Here is a 19,057-nt window from a genome sequence, read left to right on the forward strand (position 1 = left end):
AAGACTTAATATCGAGTATAAGTAATATAGCCCGTATTAACTTAATAAATCCCTTCTTTAAGATATCGAAGTTAGTTTATTTATTGTCTTAAATAGTACTATAGTTTTTTAATACGTTCTTAATTCGCTATAAGCGTCTTGGTAGATTAGATATAGAAGAATTTAATATATTAGAAATCATCTACAAATTTAGAAAGTGAATTTCCGTACGATTTCCGCCGGGTCCGCACTATAAGCACGATTTAGTCTATTAAGCAGACTTTATCTATGTCTAATCCTTTTCGCTAGTTCTATTAGTTTAGCAACTTTAAAAAAATTTAGCAACTTTAAAAATTTTACGCAATGTACTCTAATACACTCTAAGTACTATTCTATATATATATGATATTAATATATATTATTATTAATATACGCTATATTAGAGTATTACTTACGCGACTAATTTCATTAAATCGTTTAATTTCGTAGCCAAATTTAAGTTAACGTTAATACTCGTTATCGTAGAACCTTATCATCGCAACGTCGATTATTAGAACTTTTCTTTTTTTATATATATTACTATTAAACTAATAGAACTAATAGAAAAGATTAAGATAGTTATTAAATCGACGGAATTTTAGCTGATTTTTAAGATAGTTGCTAAACCGACGGAATTCTTAATTTCAGCCCTATTCGCAAGATCAGCAATTTAAAATTTAGTAGAAACTTTTCAGATTTGCAGATAATAATACTCTCCTAGTTACTTAGCTTAGATAAATCCGAAATATAGTCGACCTTAGAATTTCCTAAGTCTATAGACGGATTTTGGGCTATAGCCTCAGAGTCTTCTCTAAGCGCATTTATTATTATCTTACTATTTGTGACTAATAAAGGAGAAGCTTTATTTTCTAGGGATTACAAAATTCTTCTAACGATAGTGACAGTGTTCATGACGTCCTCGTCCTCTAATATCTTATTTAGCTTATCTTTAATATTACTAAAAGACGGGGTAAAAGTCTAAAGAGGTCTTTATAAGATATTATATCGTCGTATTAGACGAGATTTATTTTATTTCATAATCGATATTAATTAGATTTTCCTCGTAGTTAAGTAAGATATATTTAAACTCTTATTTAGCTATTTTTCTCTTTTATTTATACTTATAGTCGTAAATATAAATTATTATCTTAAATAGCCTTAGATAAGCTATATTTAACTTTTTTTAATAAAGACCTTATATAATATTATAATTATCTTTCTTAATAAAGTCGTAGATAAGTAATTTATATTTAGAATAGTTATTTTAATTACTTTAGTTTATAGACTTAATAATAGATCTATAATTATTAACTAAGTATATATCTTCTAAATAAAAATACTATTAATACGCTTATTAATACTATTCTATTTAGATAAATCGAGTATAATTAACTCTTATTATATATTTTAAAAGACTAGCTAATCTTAGATTTTCTTATTATTATACTTATTATCGTTATTAAAATAAATATACTTAAAAATAATATAAAATTATATCTTAATTATAATAATAAAGTTTTATAGTAACTTAAATATCTAATTCTTAGTTTTTAAGAAATCTATCTATCGAAATTAAGTCTTTTAATTAATCTTTATAGAGTAATAATAATAGTTTTCTTTAAAGTAAAGTAATATTAATTCGCTATTAAAGAGATCTATATAAACATTATTAAAAGTATTTTTTATCTTAGTTATTAATTTATAATCTAAGATTTTCTTCTATTTTCTATAGATATATAACTTATAAAATTATCTTTTAATATTATTTATAATTTTTATTCTCTTTATTATAGTCGATAATCTAATAATATTATTAAAATTTAAATAATTTAATACTTAATATTATTTAATAGCTGTTATTTTTCGATAGTTAACTTTTTTAATAACCGCGGTTATAGCGATTTCTTTAGTTATTATAACTTTAAATAATATAAGTCTTAGCTTATAAAGTGTATTTATTAATTCTTTCTTAAGAACGATATCGTTATTATTATTATAGATTCTTAGACGATTTCTCTTTTCGATATAAGTAAGATTATTATATTAAAATATATCTAGAAAGAGTAGATTTATAAATAGATCTTCGATATAGTAGATATTTATAAGTGTAAGTATATATTCTTTATCCTCATCGTTATTATTCTTAATAAGAGTTTTTAGTAAAGTATTATTTACGGTAGTAGCCTCTAATATCCTTTTATTAGTAGTCTCGATTAAAATAGAATTTTCGAGGGGTGTTGGTTTCTTAACGAAATAGGCTTCGGAATATATTATGTGGAATAAGGCTGTATTATTAAAATATTAGCCGTCGTTATATAATATCGTAATAGCCTTTATATAGACTATTCTTACTATTTTTAATTTTTTGATAGTTTCGATAGAGGTAAGCTTGCTAGTCTTCTTCTTCTTCTTAAATTTCTCGATATAATTCTTATTTTTTTTAATTTATTTAGCGGAGGCCTAATCGAGATTAAATAGTTAGTAAGTTCTATTATAGCGTAAATTATAGTCGTTATATTTAAGCTAGAGAGTATAATTATTATTATTATTACGATTCTTATCGTCGTTTCTCTTATTCTTATTATTTATAAATATAATTTTATTATTAAAGTTATTAATACTAGTTAATTTTTAATAATATTTCTTATTAAGAAGTTATTCGATAATATAATTAAAATCTAATTTTAATAATCTTTCGTTAACGTCTTTATCTCGACTATTTAAGATAATTTTTATAAATAATTTATAAGAGAAGAAAAGTCTATAAAGGAAGAATATTATAATCTTTTACGTGTATTAATAACTTAACTTAGCGAGTTTTATTTTAATTTTTTTAATTATCTTAATATATTTAGTAACTTCTTTATAGTTAGCTAAGCTTATATAGCTAATAATTCTTTATAATACTTTATGAAAGATATATTCTTTAGATTTATATATACTTTCGAGTGTTTTAATTATATTATATATATTATAAATATCTATAATATAGATATAGTTATCTAATTTAAGAGATATATATATATTATCTTTAATTTATAAGTTAGCGACCTTCTATTTATTATACTCTTCGTTCTCTTATAACTAGATTAATATTTTAGCGAGAATTAAGTATATTTTAGCTATCTAATAGTAATTATATATTATTTAATATTAGCGATCTTAATTAAATACTTTTTTAAGTATAGAAATATTAATTATCGATAAGAGTATAGCGAATTTAAAGATCTTCTTAAGTCGTAATTATTTAGGCTTTATCTAATTTGTCTTCTAGATTCGTAGATTATATAATTCTTATAACTTCTCTAGTGTGAATATAATAGACTATTAATCTTTATTATCTTATTATCTTAATTTATCTATTATGACTAGAAGGATGTGTGTGTGTATATTTTTTGAAATTTGATGTAATTGGAATATTAATGTATTATTAGTATTAATTGAGGGCTTATAACCTCTCAGCGTAGTATAGTAGTAGTAATGATAGAAAGCGTGTAGATTTAGTGGTGGGGCTATTAGCTATTATGTAGTTGATGGAGAATAAAGCACTACTATCTATGACTAACTATATGAAAGGAATAATGATGGAATATGTATGGAAGGATGTAGAAGGGACGCATGTATAGAATATGAAGGAACTAGATACGCTGATCGATCGCATGCTGTCTGCACTCTGGCTACTTTGGAAGTAGCAGTGATCTTGGCTATGGGTCGAATGGTAGGAGGATTGGAGTCGCTGTTACTGTTGGCCTTCGGTTTAGGCGTGACGAGGAACATTGAAACGATGAGGGAGTCAAGTTGAAGCGATAGGTTTGCAGTGCAAGTGCGAGGATAATTAATTGAGAAACACTTTTATCGGTCATTTTATTCCCGGCGGGGCGCCCACAGATCTTGGCGCCGGAACAATACCGCTTTATCGCCTGAGACCTCGATGACCAGCGCCTTTGAGAAAAAGATGTCCACAGCACGATTACAGAGAGTATCGGAAGCTCGAAATTTGTTATCACCAATGTCTCCTTCGATAGAGGTCTCCTTGTGCAACTGTGTCCGAGGGTCTTGGTTTCCACCCCACCGGGATCTAAAAATGACAGCCACGATTGCGCATCCCAACAACCCCTCCATTTGTAGGGTTGACTTAACAAGGACCCTCAACCCCTTGGACCAAGGCAAACACTGTCATGCCCAATTTTAATCATTGTGAGTTTTGAAATGTTGATGCTATTGCCAAATTCGCCACCGACTCAACCGGACTTGTCAGACCGTGAGGAAGCCAGACTGAATGCCAGGTACCCGCTGTTGCTGAGTGGTCAGTCAGACCCTGGGAACTATTCTTTGATACGTGTCGGACACCGGCGAAAATGGAACGAGGACTTTGGGAAGTCAGTAGGCCCATCCGGATCACTCGGGATGCTACTGCTTCTTAACCCAAGTGTGATATTGTCTATTCATACACTACATACCATTGGCCGGTTCCCTTGTTCCCACACAAAAGTACCCATGATAACCACTAAACTGGAAACGCCAACAGCAACGCTCATCGCTCCATAGAAGTACCCATGTTTTCGCTGCAAGCCTTTCAATTCTATAACCCACGTACTGACAGTGGTGAGACAGCCGCAAAATCCGTCTTGAACGCCTTGGAGCGCTTGGCAACCAACCCTACCGCCACCGATTGCTCCATTGGTCAACGGTGCACGCTGCAGATCCCAGCATGCGCCCAACACGGTTGTCCCTGCAATATTGACGACAAAAGTCCCAACCGGAAAGTGACTTATCAACCCGTTGAACTTCAAGGCGGCGTGGAAACGAACGAGACAGCCCAAGGGTGCGAGAGCAAGTGCGAAGAGGACATTGCCCCGCCAGGTTTCTTGCGCCCAGAGGGTCTGTCCATCTGCCGCCGGACCAGATGGACGGTCGGGAGGCCAGATGACCATGACGATAGCTCCCACCCAAGAACCCCACGCAATCAAAACCACTATCCGATCCGTAATCCGTCTGATGTTCAGCCTGGGCACTTTCGACATCACGGGCTCGAGTGTGATTGCGATGTGCGCCCCAAACTCTAGAGCTGACAAACAGAGGCAGATCTCTACAATCAGAACGGCCAGGACTGCCATGACGCTGTTGCCGTCGTCGCGAGGAGGATTGGTACCAACGACTGTCCTGTTGTCTGTATACGCGCTGGTGTTCAAATGGTTGGAAAGAGCGAGGAAAATGTCACGCATGAAAGAAGAAAAGGAGGTGAAACAGCCGCAGAAGCCGACTGTGAGCCCGATGAAGACTGGAATAGTTTTCTTTTCTGTTTGATGCTCCTTCCTAGCTGCTACCAAGATCGCTTCTTCGTCGGCCGCCTCTTTCGTGGTGTCGTCGCTGTTCTCTCGTTCTAGATGGAGATTTCGCCGCGCGCGCTTCTCTGCAATTTCCCATTCGTTGTGAAACAATGTCCGGTCTTCGCTCAGGTATCCCATTATCAAGCATCCTCCGACATTGGCCCATAGTTCAGAAATCGCAATTGGGGAACCTGGGTATACTGTGAGAGCTTGGAGTCCAAGCCGTGCCAGAGTACCCAAGATCGAGAAAAGAATCAAGTACGACGTGACATAAAGGTGAAAAATCATCCTGTGTAATTTCCACTCCCGCATCTTTTGCTGGGACCCTTTTTCATCATGTGGGGACGGCTGTCCGCTCCGTTCTTGGCGAGATCCTCGCCGCTCGTACTGCTGTTCATTCGTTCGAGCTTCTTCCAGGTCATGATGACGGTAACTTCTTCGCTCATCCGGATTCTCATCCGGTGGAGGCCCCTCTAACTCATCAAGATTCGCGTACTCACGGAGATCGTCCTCGTCTTCCTCAATCGACTGCATAGAGAGGGGTTGTATACCTTGTGTCTCTTCCTGCTCTTTAGGCTCTTTAGACCGGAGTTCTTCAAGGTCGTGATGGTGATACAATCCTTCCCCATGTCGATTGTCGACCGGTGACGGTCCGGCAAGCTCATCGAGGTTGGCGTACTCGTCCGGAATGTCGTATTGTCCATTGGACACGGAAGAGCGATTCTCTCCTCCGGACTTCTCGCTTTGTTTGGCGGTTGGCTCAGATCCACTTTCGTGGTCGGTACGTAGCGGTGCATGTTTTACGCCCGAAGTATCGGCCGGTGGGAGCGCTTCGGTTTCGGGGAGATTACCATAGTCTTGGGGTATCTCGTAGTCCTCCGTCATGGCTTATGATTAAGAGATGAATGTCCATGCAATGAAAGTCGACTCGGTGATTTCAATGGTTTACAAACGAGGAAGGGTTCAATGGGATGAGAAAGGACGTTAGAGTAATATGACAAACTCCGAGGGCGTATCTGCCAAAGTGCCAGGGGAAGTAAATCTGCAACGGGAATTCGCCTGAGGTGTGCAATAGTGTGAGACTCATGTCAAGATGCCGCATGGAATGTTAAAGTAAGCGTTCCCGATGCTGCCGAGGTCAATCGCGGGGTAGAACTAATGATAAAAGCCGGGCCCGGGGGACTCGGCAACGCTAAACTTAAAGCAGTTGTTGTGGCAGGATGTGACAATCTAAGCTCTCACTAAAGGTTTATTACACGTTTTTCCCCGCAAGTACCTTAGTCTCGTTTTCATACCGCGTCCCCGAACAAACATCAAAAGGGGCTGCTTGGCTCGCCTATCTGACCAACCGAGAAATCCTGCAACGCGGCAGTCAGCGCCTCCATCAGGCCCAAGACCTTTTCTTCCTCGAAGCGTTTGCCCATGACCTGTAGACCAACAGGGGCTCCGTCAAACAAGTCTTTCTGATCTGTTGATTTGGTTATATTTGACAGCTATACGAATCGAGTGGCAGAGGGCAGGAACTCACATGTGCGCCATACTGCACGGTCGGTCGGATTCAAGGGAACGTGGTCAGGTGTCTCGACATCGATAGAACGATCGGCAAAGGTGACGGGAAAGCTGCCGGAAGTGTAATCGAGAAGGTTGACAATGCCGGAGTAGGCTTGGGATATTTGTAAGCAAGCGAACGGGTATGGGACACGACAAGAGGACTTACCGTAGTAATCAAAGCACCCCTCTTCTACCGCCGCCGTTGGAGCCACAGGCATGATGACACCGTCCACTTGTCTTTTGGCAACGTTTTTTTCTCGCGTTGATGTCCAATATTGGTTGTATTCCGAGCGATACTGGTCTCGTTGATTACAAAGATCCCAAAATTCTGCACTGGACGAAGGTTCCACGTTATCGTTGTCGTACCAGGTCTGTAATTGATGGACAGGAGGTTCCCCGCTTGCGTCTATAGCGTTGCGAACCTCCTTCCCTGCTGTACTTCCGAGTATTTGGAACTGTCGCCATGTTAGATGTATCCTTGCGCTTACCCAGCCCTGAGTTGAGTCTGCTGTGTGCTGCCTTACTAGAGTCTGAACTGCGTCATGATGCGGTGGCGGCTGCCATTCGATAACCTGCACATGTCAATAGCATAACAGTATAGAGAGCAATTCACCGGATCGCGGACCTCATAGCCGCGTTGCAAAAGAGCTTTCGTGACGAGCGCCATAGCTCGCTGCACCGGCGGATGTACTTGTACGTTTCCATCACAACTCATGACGGCAAAGACAAGCTTTCCATCTCTCTCGCGGTGTCGAGCCGTCCGACTCCGAATGTTTTGAAGCTTTTCTTCTCTCCAAGGCATCTCTAAAACATCACAATCATCTTGCCAAGGGAAAGTATCGAGCACTACCTTCATAGCCATTTCTATTGTCGGTAAATCACCTGCCATAGGACCAACTACGCTTCCATTGACTGGCAAACCTGGCAACTATTCGATTAGTAAAGTAGTGGATATATCAAAGCGGCACATACGCTTGTGGCCATTCCACTAGCAGGCAGACGCCCGAATGACGGACGCAGCCCAAAGAGGTTGTTGAAAGCGCACGGTATGCGAATCGATCCAGCTATGTTTCAGAATCAACACCAATCCTTACACCACCAAACGGTCTTGTATCGTACCAATGTCAGATCCCCAACCCAATGGAGAGCCTTTCAAAGCCAGCAGTGCGCCCTCGCCTATCGAAATGTAAGTCGAGGAGACAATGTTCTGGGATTGTGAATTCGGATAGATTTACCTCCCGAAGCTCCTCCGGCAGAGAGGTTGCGATTATATGGATTTATCGTGGACCCGATGATGTTGTTATTAGTCTCTCCCATCTGTGTCACGTCAATGAGTGTTTACATGCTCCAGGGCATATCCTGTGGACGGCAACCTACCAGCATACTCATCGGTACGTTGGTTTTAACGAAAAAGACAGCGCCCATGCGACGTAATCGCTTGACTAATATGCCCTCGTCATTTTCACTTTTTTCTTTCCCAAGCCAGCTCACATAGCCGCAAGCGGACTCGAGTCCGTCGATATTGAACCTGTCTTTCAGACTGACTGGAAGTCCATGTAGTGGTCCTACCGTCTGGCCAGTCCGAAGAAAAGACTCATCCAGCGCTTTTGCCCGTTGCTCTGCGGCCACAAAGCAGATTTCCGATAAGCAATTGGTCTAGCAAAGTGGTGAGTGTGACTTGAGAAGGAGTCTAATGGTGACTTGACCGTCCACTGCTTACCAGCTGGTGCGCGACTGATGCGCGATGACAGAAAGCTCTGGTGACATCCACGGATGTCCATTCTCCAGATCGGATGTTGGCCAAAATCCTACTGCTGGGTGCATTGGTGATTTCCAGCTCCCGACGATCAAGGAACCGACATATGTATTCACCAAAGTCGCGAAGTCTGGTGACGGATGGGATGTCGGAAGTTGGAATTCGCCATTTCAGCGGAATCAGCTCGATAAGACTCGCTCTTTTGCCTTGAGCGTTAGACTGCCAGCTCATGGTTGCAGGTGCGCTTTGGGAGATGATGGTCCGCTGGTATCACGTATTCATGTAAGATCAAGAGACACTTGGGCTAGGCATGAATGGATGATTGTGGGTAAACAGAGGCTGAAATGATTAACAGCTTTTTGTTCAGAATTGGCCCCACCATGCAGGGACCGCCTCGGAAAAGACAACTGCTAGAAATCATCGGCTTCCGACTTCTTTAAATCTGATAATTATTTGCAGTGAATCGCCTATGCCTATATTCTGCAAAGAGAACGCCTCCCGTCGACGAGCCGTGGTCCGCGTCGAGTACTCGTACGAGTAAGTAGTGCCGGTCAAAACCGAGTCCTCTGATAAGGATAGGACAAAAATTCAGGGGAGGATACCGACGAATGTCTGAGAAGTTTGATTGGTGTCCTCATTCTACTCTGTTATTAGGAGAATCAATTTGGACGGCACGTATCGGCCATAGGCGGGAGCTCTCGGGAGACCTAGCTAAGGTATCTAGTTTCCCTAGTTGAAATACGCCAATTTAGTATTTCCGTACCTACGCGCGCGTTTCGGTGGGATTACATGGCCCCACTACTTGTTGATACATTCTCAAGGGCCCAGCTCATTTCTTTACCTTCTAGCGTATCACAGATATCGACATCAAGCCAGTAAAGTACGATCGTCAATGCTGGTAACATAATGTACTCATTTTAATCACTTTCCCTAGTCATGATTAGTTGCGAGATTCTTATGTATATTTTTTAGTTTTTTTTTTTTTTTATGTAATATTGATAAGGGAAATAAAAAAATTTTTATTTAAAAAAAAAAAAAAAAAATTTGTTTAATAATATATATATATATAATTATTATTATTATTATTTAAAATTAATATTGGTGATTGGCGAACTTATGATTGAGCCGGTAACTTACTGGGTATCGTTGGATCACGCGATACCCGGAACATGAAGTTCCAGCACTTTTGCGTCCGTGTGGGCCGGTGTGGGGAAGGTGAAGAAACCAGGCCAACTTGCATATCTGCAACTAAAACCTGTGGCTAAGGGGGGACTGGGCCAGCTGATATGGCCAGCAAATATGACAGACTTCGACATAGCGTAGCGCCTTCGCATTCTCTCAAACTTCATCTTCTTTGCTCTCGTAGTAATGCTGCCATCTTTCGGATTCCGGATGTTCTAAGCTATCGGGACACGACATTATCGGGGATTGTTTCTTTTGCGAGGCTCTGAAAGAATCGATGGCACCTTTTGAACCTTCAGAGGCCACTCTCCGGATAGTACTCTTGCCTGACGATGGTCCAGAGCGAACGGAATGCTGTAACACACGGAAAGGCGGTGACATACTGGCCGGCTATCTGGAAGTGTTTTCAGAGAGTCTTGTTGGCGTGAATATTACCGTCGTGTTTCAAGGTGCGTGCATGTGCCAGTGCTTGTTGCGGGCATCCTTGTTGATACTCCTTCGACACAGGCATTATAAGGACATGGCGGCCGTCACTCAACGCACAGCCAGATCACAATGCTACAGCAGAATACAAAGTAAGACCTTTCTCTTGGTGGAACTGATAGATGACAAGATACTGATTTCCATGCAAGTTCCTGAGTGAAACCCAAGAGATCGAGGCAACATCCTCTCATCGACATCGATGGGAAGGGCTCTCGGTATACCGTCTGCCTTTTGCGTTCACCATTCCCACTGAGCTCATCTCTTCGAGGTCCGATGTAAACCCAGAGTATCTGACTCTCCCTCCAACCGTGAGAGAGGGCCAAAGCTATTACGGACTAGCCACCAAGCAAGAATACATGCAACCGAGAATCACGTATGTTATTACTGCCGTGTCCACCAGGTTCCCACGAGGCACGACTTCAGCGACGAAGTGCCGGACCAAGCGAGAGGTTACCGTCATGCCTTCCATTCCAGCGTCTCCTCCCCTTCAGATCGAACATTTCCCTCACGAGTACAAAACGACCTGTGTCAAGACCTTGAAGAGACGCGTGTGGAATCGGCCACTGGGTGAACTGACCATCTCGGCGGCGGAACCAAAGGCCTTCAACATCTCGACATCTGCCCCTAGAGCCTCCACTGTAGCAGCGGTCAAGCTTCTATTCCAGCCGTGCGAAGCCCACACCCCAGCCGCCACACCGTACGAGTGGAGATTGACCGTGAAGTCTCACCTGAAAGTCCGAACATTCTATTCCACAACCCCATTCACTCAGGTGCCCACCAAGGAGAGCGTCAAATCGGAGCCGCTGGCCGAGATGACCTCCAGCTGCACTTATCGAGAGATCCGCCAGTGCGACACCCTCTCGTGGCGCTTACATCGCCTGTCCTCCGCCGGCACCATCGCTTCAGACACTCTTGCCACCCCGTGGACGACCACGCTGATAGTCCCGGTGAACGCGTCCAAGGCCCTGATCCCTACATTTCTCAATCCGCTGTCGGCTCGTCGATACGTGCTGGTGCTCCACATCACCGTCGACAAGATCCACCACGAGGCCATAGTGTTAGAGGTCCCGGTCCAGGTCATCTGCGACCCTTCTCAGCCCGCGACCCTCTCGAAGAGGGGGGCGTCGAGCGAAACGAGCCGTGACGGTGCGGAGCACCAGATCGCAGAGGGGGTGGGGACGATGGACCTCGAAGACTGCCACGTACCCAGTCTGCTGGACACGACTCAACCACCGCTATACGCCGCTCGTTGACGCGCCATCATTCATGCACTGCGACCGATTCGAACAAGTGTGAAGCAAACCGCCAGTCAATCAATCAATCGTGGAACGTATAAAGAAGAAGGGGCTCGAAAAGACTCAAGTCGTTCGGTCCATTCCCATCCTCGTCTTCTCTCCCCTCCCAGCACCTAGACGACTTGTTACTCCCTTCTCGCCACCGATGCCGGATGCGCCATCCACTGCACGTAGCGACCACCCGACTTCTTCCAATCTACCTAGGTAGCAAGACGAGCCAATGTGAGAGATCGGCGAGGAGTCACTACGTCATAGCACGTTCGAACAATGTACCGTGTTAGATCACGGAGTGCGTTGGATGGTTGGTGCGGGAGAATTCAAGGTGACGGATGACTAGGTAAGGTAGCTACGGGTCGGATTGAAGGCTAGTAATCAAAACTCGAGCTTTGATATCTTTGACTCTTTCATCACCTTAGATAGACACCTTGACTTCCTCAACATCGACGAGGGTTCTTCGATTTTCTTCCTCGTCTCTCTAGTGAGGTGCCGGTGTCAGGCCAAGTGAGCGAAAGGGACGACTGCGACGGACACAGATTGAAATCGTCGTGCACAATTCTTTGCATGTTTGCCATTTGACATTCTTGCGACATTCAGATATCTTTACTCTCAGCCACTTTTTCCCTATGCATCATACTATTTTCACCATCACACCTGATCCTGTCTCCTCTTGCAGAACGAACGCTCGAATTGACAATGTTCAGCTAACGCCTTCGAGCAGAGAGGCGCCCATACCCTGATTGCAAATAAAGCGAAAGGATGAATGACCACGTCTTTCTTTCTAAGCACAAATCGCCTCCATAAATCACAGTAACAGAATCCTCGCGTAACTTCAACCTACTCGTCCTCATCTAACGCCTCGTCCCTAGACTGTTAGTATCCAACGATTATATTTTTCCGCATGGCCGAAAGCGCTTGAGACTGAAGAAGCGGATCCGTAGATGTAGGTACAGCATTTCCGTCCTCGATGTGCTCGATGTGGTACTTAGAAGCAGTTGGAGGAGGCACGTCCGTGCGCCTGGGTGCAAGTGCTGGAGGTGTACCGTTACCATTTTCGATAGGGAGTTTAGTCTTCGAGCGTTGTCTCCGCCTGGTCGCAGACTCAAAGGTAGAGCGGGGGAAGGTTCCGTCCCAGTCTTCAAGGGAGGGTCTAGATCGTAGTGGTTTTTGCCTAATTCTAGACTTCAGAAGTAGAGGCGTGGCATCTTTGTTTGAGTTGGACGTAGGAGGCTGGTTGAAGGCGTCTTTTGCGACGGCTTTTCCCTTTTCGATAACATAGTACCGTGTATCGGAGACGCTTGGAGATGTTTCTAATCTGGTATTGGCCCGTGAGGTTGGTGGTCTCCTAGGTCTATCTTGAACAGGTACCAGGTTTACGTTTGATGATCCAGGCTGGGCCGAGAAATAGGAAACCCCGGATGAAGGAGAAGACTGGGGTGGAGGCTTCGACTTCGGAGACAGATCGGGTTCCTTAGGTGAGATAGATGATGGCAACGGCTTGAGTCGCTGGGAGGAATCAAGCTGTTCTTCGTCCAGAGCAGCCTCGTCTGGAACATCAGAGACAGCATCCTCCGATGGCCTTTTTGGAAATAATTCAGCCCTTTTTTCGTTCGGAAGACTTAGAGTATCCCTATTCGTCAATTGGGCCGAACGCGAGTTGGGAGATGCAGGGCCACGAATCGCTGATGATGTCTTTGAAAAGGTTCCAGCTTCAACATTGGGCTCGATTCTCAGACCGTCATAGAAGGTCCAGCCGTACGTGCGCTTCGGTTGAGCCCGGGTGGAAACCTGATTCGAAGGCTCAACAGTCGTCCTGCAGATTCCATCGTGGAATGTCCAGCCGAGCTTCGACTTCGACTGAGTCAAGGCTCGACTTGAAGCCCCATCAATTGTTCGCATCGTGACACCATCCCAGAAAGTGTATGTGATACGCCGACGCTGTCCGGCGTTCGGCTTAGGGAACAAAGGGTGCAGGTTCCTGTCCACACCCTTTCCCTTTCCTTTGCCTTTGGAAATAGATCGCTGCTTGATTGTCAAGCCTTCGTAAAAGCCCCAGCTAGCAGACATTCCCCGGGACTCAGTACTCGTCGATGTACTTCTGTTTTGGCCAGAGCGCTTGGCGACGCGGCTATTAGTCCTAATTACTAGGCCATCGTGAAAGCTCCAGCTAATACCTTGCCTTGGACTAGTCCCAGTGGCAAGCTTCCTGTTTTTGAGTGAAGCCCCTACATGAGCCTTGATGATGAGGCCGTCGCTGAAGGTCCAAGTAACTGAACGTTTCGATTGGGTCCTAGTCGCTATCCCTCCATTGTTGGGCGACGTCCCGGCACCACTTTGTATTATCAGGCCGTCAGTGAAAGTCCAGCCAACAGTACGCTTTGACCTAGGCATAGTGGCAACCTCTGTGTTATCGCAAGCTTTCTTCGAGGTATCTCTGACTTTAGCATTATTCCCGAGTATGAAACCATCGTGAAAGGACCAGGCAATAGGCAGACGTTGAGCACGAGCTTCCGATTCGATGTCCTTGCTCTTGTCAGACGAAGTCAAGGCATCTCGGACCGAATCATCAATGGTGAATATGAGACCCTCTTGGAACGTCCAACCGATGGGAATCATACGCTTCGACTTGCTCCTAGGCACAATCTCCTCGCTTCTTCCAGTTGCTTTCGAGATCGCTTCGATCGAACCATCAGGTCTGAATGCAAACCCTTCGTAAAAGCTCCAACCTATGGGTATCATACGCTTCGACTTGGCTTTCGAAGAACCATCCTCATCTTCGGTACACTGATCAGCTCTGAATATCATGCCTTCATGAAAGCTCCAATGGATTGGGATCATGTGCTTCGATTTGGCTCCCAAATCGAGGTTTGCGTTACCGGTAGACGTCCCTGTAGTACTCTGAAGTCTGTCATCGTTCCTTAGTATGAGACCATCGTGAAAGGTCCAACCGACGGAAGCCTTTCGATCCGACCTGCTTCTAGGCACCATCTCCCTGCTCTTTGTGCCCACGAGAGGCTTTTGTGGAATAATTTGCAATGCCCCTGGATTTGTCTTCGTCTCTTGTGGATCGACGACTGCGATCGTCTGATCCACCACTTCCGATACCATCTCATGATGTGGTATGGTACTAGGACTGATGCTGCCAGAAGTCTGTCTCCTTGAAGATTTACCGCTTTCCTTCCCAACATCCGGCGGCCGCCAGCGATCTATTGCAACACTAGCACGGGTGTTCGAACGAGAGACGGTGTTGTCGATGGGAATGGGATCTTGGGTAGAGTAGCGACTCCGGATAGAAATACGATCTCCTGAGTCACCCTCCTGAGAAGAGATAATTGAGAGGCGGCTCGGTGTAGAGGGTTTGATCGGAGTAGAGTAGCGACTGTGTATTGAAATGACCGTCTGGCAAGCCGCGTGTTTCTGTTTATATACTCGGCTCACAGCATTGCTCTGATGTGGAGTCTGGGCGGTCGATTCAGACAGAGGGGGAGGTGGGAGTTCCTTGTTCAGATAAGATAACCGATGGAGCGCGACAGAGGGTGGACGGTATTCTTCGCAGAAATGGTCGACCGCGTTGATTGTACTGGCCTTTGACATGTGTCTTTCGTCCCCGGAGTCTCTATCCATGACGATATCCGTCCTTCTGCCCTGCCTCGGTCCTGCTTTGCGAGGCACGACCTCCACTCGATGTACCAAGTTGTTTATTTCCCGCGCGGCCAGTAGTTCTGCCTTTTCAGGAGAGAGGAAGAGTGATCGGGCCCGCCGTGGAGACGCCATTGTCGTCGAGGCTCCGGAGTAGAGGGAAAAGGTTTTCAAGCGTGAAGGCTGTAGTTGAGGTGAGTGGTCAGTGATAGTAGTCGGCAACAGAAGTCGTCGCTGAGGGCCATGATCCAGCAAAAGCACAAAAGCGAGAAGATGCTCTGAGAGAAGTGACTGGTGCCTGGGTCGGACTGAGGGAATGTCATGTACGAGGATAACAGAAGAGTCGGGATTGGAAAAGCATAAAAGCCAAGAGCGTCTTGGCGCAAAAGTTTATCAGAAGTAGAGAGCACACCGCATGTACTCGTAAAGTAGACAGGAAGATGTAGTCTAGAATTTATATGTTCGTGGCATCATATTAGGATGCCGAGGTACTCAGAGGGTTGTGTGCTGTCAGTATTGTCCGTCATCTGTTGGACAGGCATACTTGGGAACATCCAGAACTTCGAGTCACTTGCAACAGACGCCATTCCCATGTTAGCGCCTACCTAGTGACGGAGAGCACGTACATTCATTCTATCAGTGACGTTTCGCATTGGGGTTCATGTAACAATTGATACGGTACTACCTATATGTGGCAGCTTTCCTGATAATGCATATCACCTCGCTGCTAGTTGGAGAGAAGCTCATCAATCGTCACGCCATGTCTGCGTTGGTTCGGTTGGCTCCTTGTCCTTAAAAGCGAGTATTTGCAGGGCAGTGCGTGAGGCTCAAACATGGCTTTCTGCAAGGCTGCAGCGGGAAGGAGGTTCGTTTTCCACAGCGGCTTACACCCCTCCTGCTTAACCCGATTCCGTGAGCTTCGATTGGCCAGAATGGCTTACTAAACTTCCATTAGGGCCCCTGAGTTGTAGTTGGGTTTCAAGCAAGAACATCAGTAAATTGTTGAAGAACGGATGAAACAAGGGGCTTGAAAGGCTTGAGTCGGAAGACGGAGTCGGATGACGCACAGAGAAAAGCTTAGTCTCAGAAAGGCCCCACTTCACGCAAGGGGGGGTATGCCGTAATGAGCTTGCGATATGATTGGCCCCCGAAGCGAGGAATGAGTGTAGGGCTGGCCATAGGATACCCCACTATAGAGGTCTGCACCGAAAGTCCTGCACATGCGTTAAAACTCTTGGTATTCTTGGTATTCTCTGATATTTAATAAATTTCTTAAATAGCTTTATTTTTTATTAATAATTCTTTATATAACTATATATATACTTATTAGCTCGCTTATTTAAATTATATAATCGTATATCTCCTTTAAAATAGTTTTTTCTATATTTATTATTATCTTTTAAATAAATAACTTCGATAATATATCTAGATATATATTCTATCTATTTTTAAATACTCTTTTATAAAAGCTTATATTTCTAGTAATAAGTTTATCGCTTTTTAATCTCTTTTTAAGTTATTAATAAACTATTTCGAGTAGTATATCGCTTTATTTAAAATTAATATAGCTTAATATAATTTAGATTTAACGAGTTTTTATATTATAGTAATCTAAGTATATTTATAAATATAAAGATTAATTTCTAAAACTTTAAGATATAGGTCGAGACTTTATCTTTTATAACTACTATATCAAATTTATTCTCTTTATATTTTTAAGCGAATTTTAGAAGTAATAAAAGAAGAATCTATATTTAATTAGCGAAAGAAGTTGAAGAATTTAAAGAAATATATATAAATAAACCTTCTTCTAATAGCGATACTAGTTAATTCTCTCTTTTTTCTCTATAATAATAACTTTTCTAATTTCTACTATAAATCTTTATTAAGGCTTTACACTAGAAAGATTACGTAAGCCTATATATTTTATATCGATCTAGAGTTTCTACTATAATTTAGTCTTAAGCTTTAAAACTTTATTAATAATAGCTAGTTTCTAAATATATTTATTCTTTTTAACTATTATTTCGACTTTTTAAATATAATATAAACTCTTTTTATTATATAAGAAATATCTCTAAAATATAAACTCTATAGCGTCTATAAAATAACGTCGAATAGCGAACTTAATATAAATCTTAGCGGGCTAACGCTATTATCGTATTTATTTTTATTAAGAGTTTAAAATTATATTAATCTTATTAATCTAGATTATATTCTTTTAATTCTCTATAATTTAATCTTTATATTATAAGGCGAATTAATAATACACTTTTATTTAAACTATCGAAAGAGACGATTTTTTAATAATTTTAATTAATCGAAAGTTATTACGTTTAAATACTCGTAAAACTATTATTAAGAAGATTTCTTATTTAGTAGCTAGTATAAAAGAGATTTTTTTAAACTATAGCGATTCTTTTATATAGTAACTAAAATAGTACTCTTAAGCTTAGACGTAATAATAGAGAGTTATTTAGATCTAGAGATATCGAATATATATAATAGTAATAGCTTTTTAAATATAGTAAGATTATATTCTCTATTATAAGCTTATTATTTTAGATAACTAACGATTTAATAAGAGACTTCTATAATAATTATAACGATTTTTATTATAATATTATATTTAATTAAAGTAAGTATCTAAAGTCTAATTTCGTTATTATAATTAATACTCTAAGTATTAGATATATTAGAATTAAAGAGTAATAAGAAGATATCTATTTACTATATTAAATATATATTAAATATATATTAAATATATATCGAAATTCTTTATATTCTTCTTCTATTTCTTTATTTCTCTATTAATATAAGTATATATAATATTTAATATCGCTACTATCGCTATAATATATATAATAATATTATAATTATATATCTTATATATATATAGTAATATCGCTACTATATATTATATATAGTAAGTATTAATATCGCTACTATATAAAGTATTAATATTTAAGATAATAAGAATATTTATTAAGAATATTAAGAGTTTTAGCGTATATATAGAACTTTTAATATAGACCTCTATAATACGAGTCTAAATATCTTAAGAGCCTATTTAACTATTATCTAAAATCTATATTTTCAAGAATATTTTTAACATTTTCGTCTTATATAATTTAGTTGTCACGGAAATAAGTTAAGCCTTTTATTAAGCTTACTTTACTAAGTCTTATTAAGCTTATTATTATAAGTAATAGATTTCTAGATAAAAACAATCAAGCTTATTATACACTACGATTATAGATTCTTATTATTATTATAATATAATAGCAATATCATTTCTTAATATTAATTAACTATTAAGAGATCTTAGAAGTTTCTCTATCAGGCTAATTGAAGAAAGCTTATTCTTTAAGAAAGCTTATTCTTTAAGAAAGCTCATTCTTCAAGAAAGCTTATTCTTCAAGAAAGCTTATTCTTCAAAAAAGCTCATTCTTAAAGAAAGCTTATTCTTCAAACCTTATTTCAAGCTTTCGCTACGCGAATTCTTTAAGTATACTACTACTATCTAAAACCGCTTTTAATAGCGAATTCTCTATATCTATCGTAGTTTTAGCTAAGAATTCATAAGGGGTAGAAATCTCTTTTTTAGAAATCTTAATTCCTCGTAAGACTTCTTAATCTTCCTCTACTTTCTTTTAAAAATTATTAATATTATTAATTAATAGCTAAGCTAACTTTCTTAAGTTATTTAGCACTTAATTCAATCGCTTATAATATTATTATTCTTATATTTCAATTATAAGAGTTTCTTAAAAGTAATCACATATTTATAAATTTACTTAATAAGA

At 40.9% G+C, this 19,057-nt stretch overlaps 5 protein-coding genes across 5 annotated transcripts; 1 reads left to right on the plus strand and 4 right to left on the minus strand.

Moving 5' to 3' along the window:
• Nucleotides 1-3,882: 3,882 nt before the first annotated feature.
• On the minus strand, nucleotides 3,883-4,140 carry HO133_000167 (uncharacterized protein; the record flags this gene model as incomplete). The annotated part of the gene is made up of 1 exon (XM_037291107.1): nucleotides 3,883-4,140. One exon carries the CDS (start codon nucleotides 4,138-4,140, stop codon nucleotides 3,883-3,885), a length of 258 nt encoding a protein of 85 aa, XP_037152542.1.
• Nucleotides 4,141-4,463: 323 nt separating this feature from the next.
• Nucleotides 4,464-6,233, minus strand: HO133_000168 (uncharacterized protein; the record flags this gene model as incomplete). Its single annotated transcript, XM_037291108.1, has 1 exon — nucleotides 4,464-6,233. The coding sequence occupies one exon, from the start codon at nucleotides 6,231-6,233 to the stop codon at nucleotides 4,464-4,466; it is 1,770 nt and encodes a 589-aa protein (XP_037152543.1).
• A 428-nt stretch (nucleotides 6,234-6,661) lies between these two features.
• HO133_000169 (uncharacterized protein) lies at nucleotides 6,662-8,886 on the minus strand (the record flags this gene model as incomplete). Its single annotated transcript, XM_037291109.1, has 7 exons — nucleotides 6,662-6,816; nucleotides 6,877-7,011; nucleotides 7,066-7,354; nucleotides 7,388-7,471; nucleotides 7,525-7,827; nucleotides 8,277-8,555; nucleotides 8,620-8,886. The coding sequence occupies 7 exons, from the start codon at nucleotides 8,884-8,886 to the stop codon at nucleotides 6,662-6,664; spliced, it is 1,512 nt and encodes a 503-aa protein (XP_037152544.1).
• Nucleotides 8,887-10,114: 1,228 nt separating this feature from the next.
• Nucleotides 10,115-11,573, plus strand: HO133_000170 (uncharacterized protein; the record flags this gene model as incomplete). Its single annotated transcript, XM_037291110.1, has 3 exons — nucleotides 10,115-10,286; nucleotides 10,345-10,412; nucleotides 10,470-11,573. The coding sequence occupies 3 exons, from the start codon at nucleotides 10,115-10,117 to the stop codon at nucleotides 11,571-11,573; spliced, it is 1,344 nt and encodes a 447-aa protein (XP_037152545.1).
• A 912-nt stretch (nucleotides 11,574-12,485) lies between these two features.
• On the minus strand, nucleotides 12,486-15,386 carry HO133_000171 (uncharacterized protein; the record flags this gene model as incomplete). The annotated part of the gene is made up of 1 exon (XM_037291111.1): nucleotides 12,486-15,386. The coding sequence occupies one exon, from the start codon at nucleotides 15,384-15,386 to the stop codon at nucleotides 12,486-12,488; it is 2,901 nt and encodes a 966-aa protein (XP_037152546.1).
• Between the last annotated feature and the right edge of the window lie 3,671 nt (nucleotides 15,387-19,057).

Source organism: Letharia lupina (genome assembly GCF_014066315.1).
Source record: "Letharia lupina isolate WasteWater1 chromosome Unknown contig_10, whole genome shotgun sequence".
Classification (NCBI taxonomy): Eukaryota; Fungi; Ascomycota; class Lecanoromycetes; order Lecanorales; family Parmeliaceae; genus Letharia; species Letharia lupina.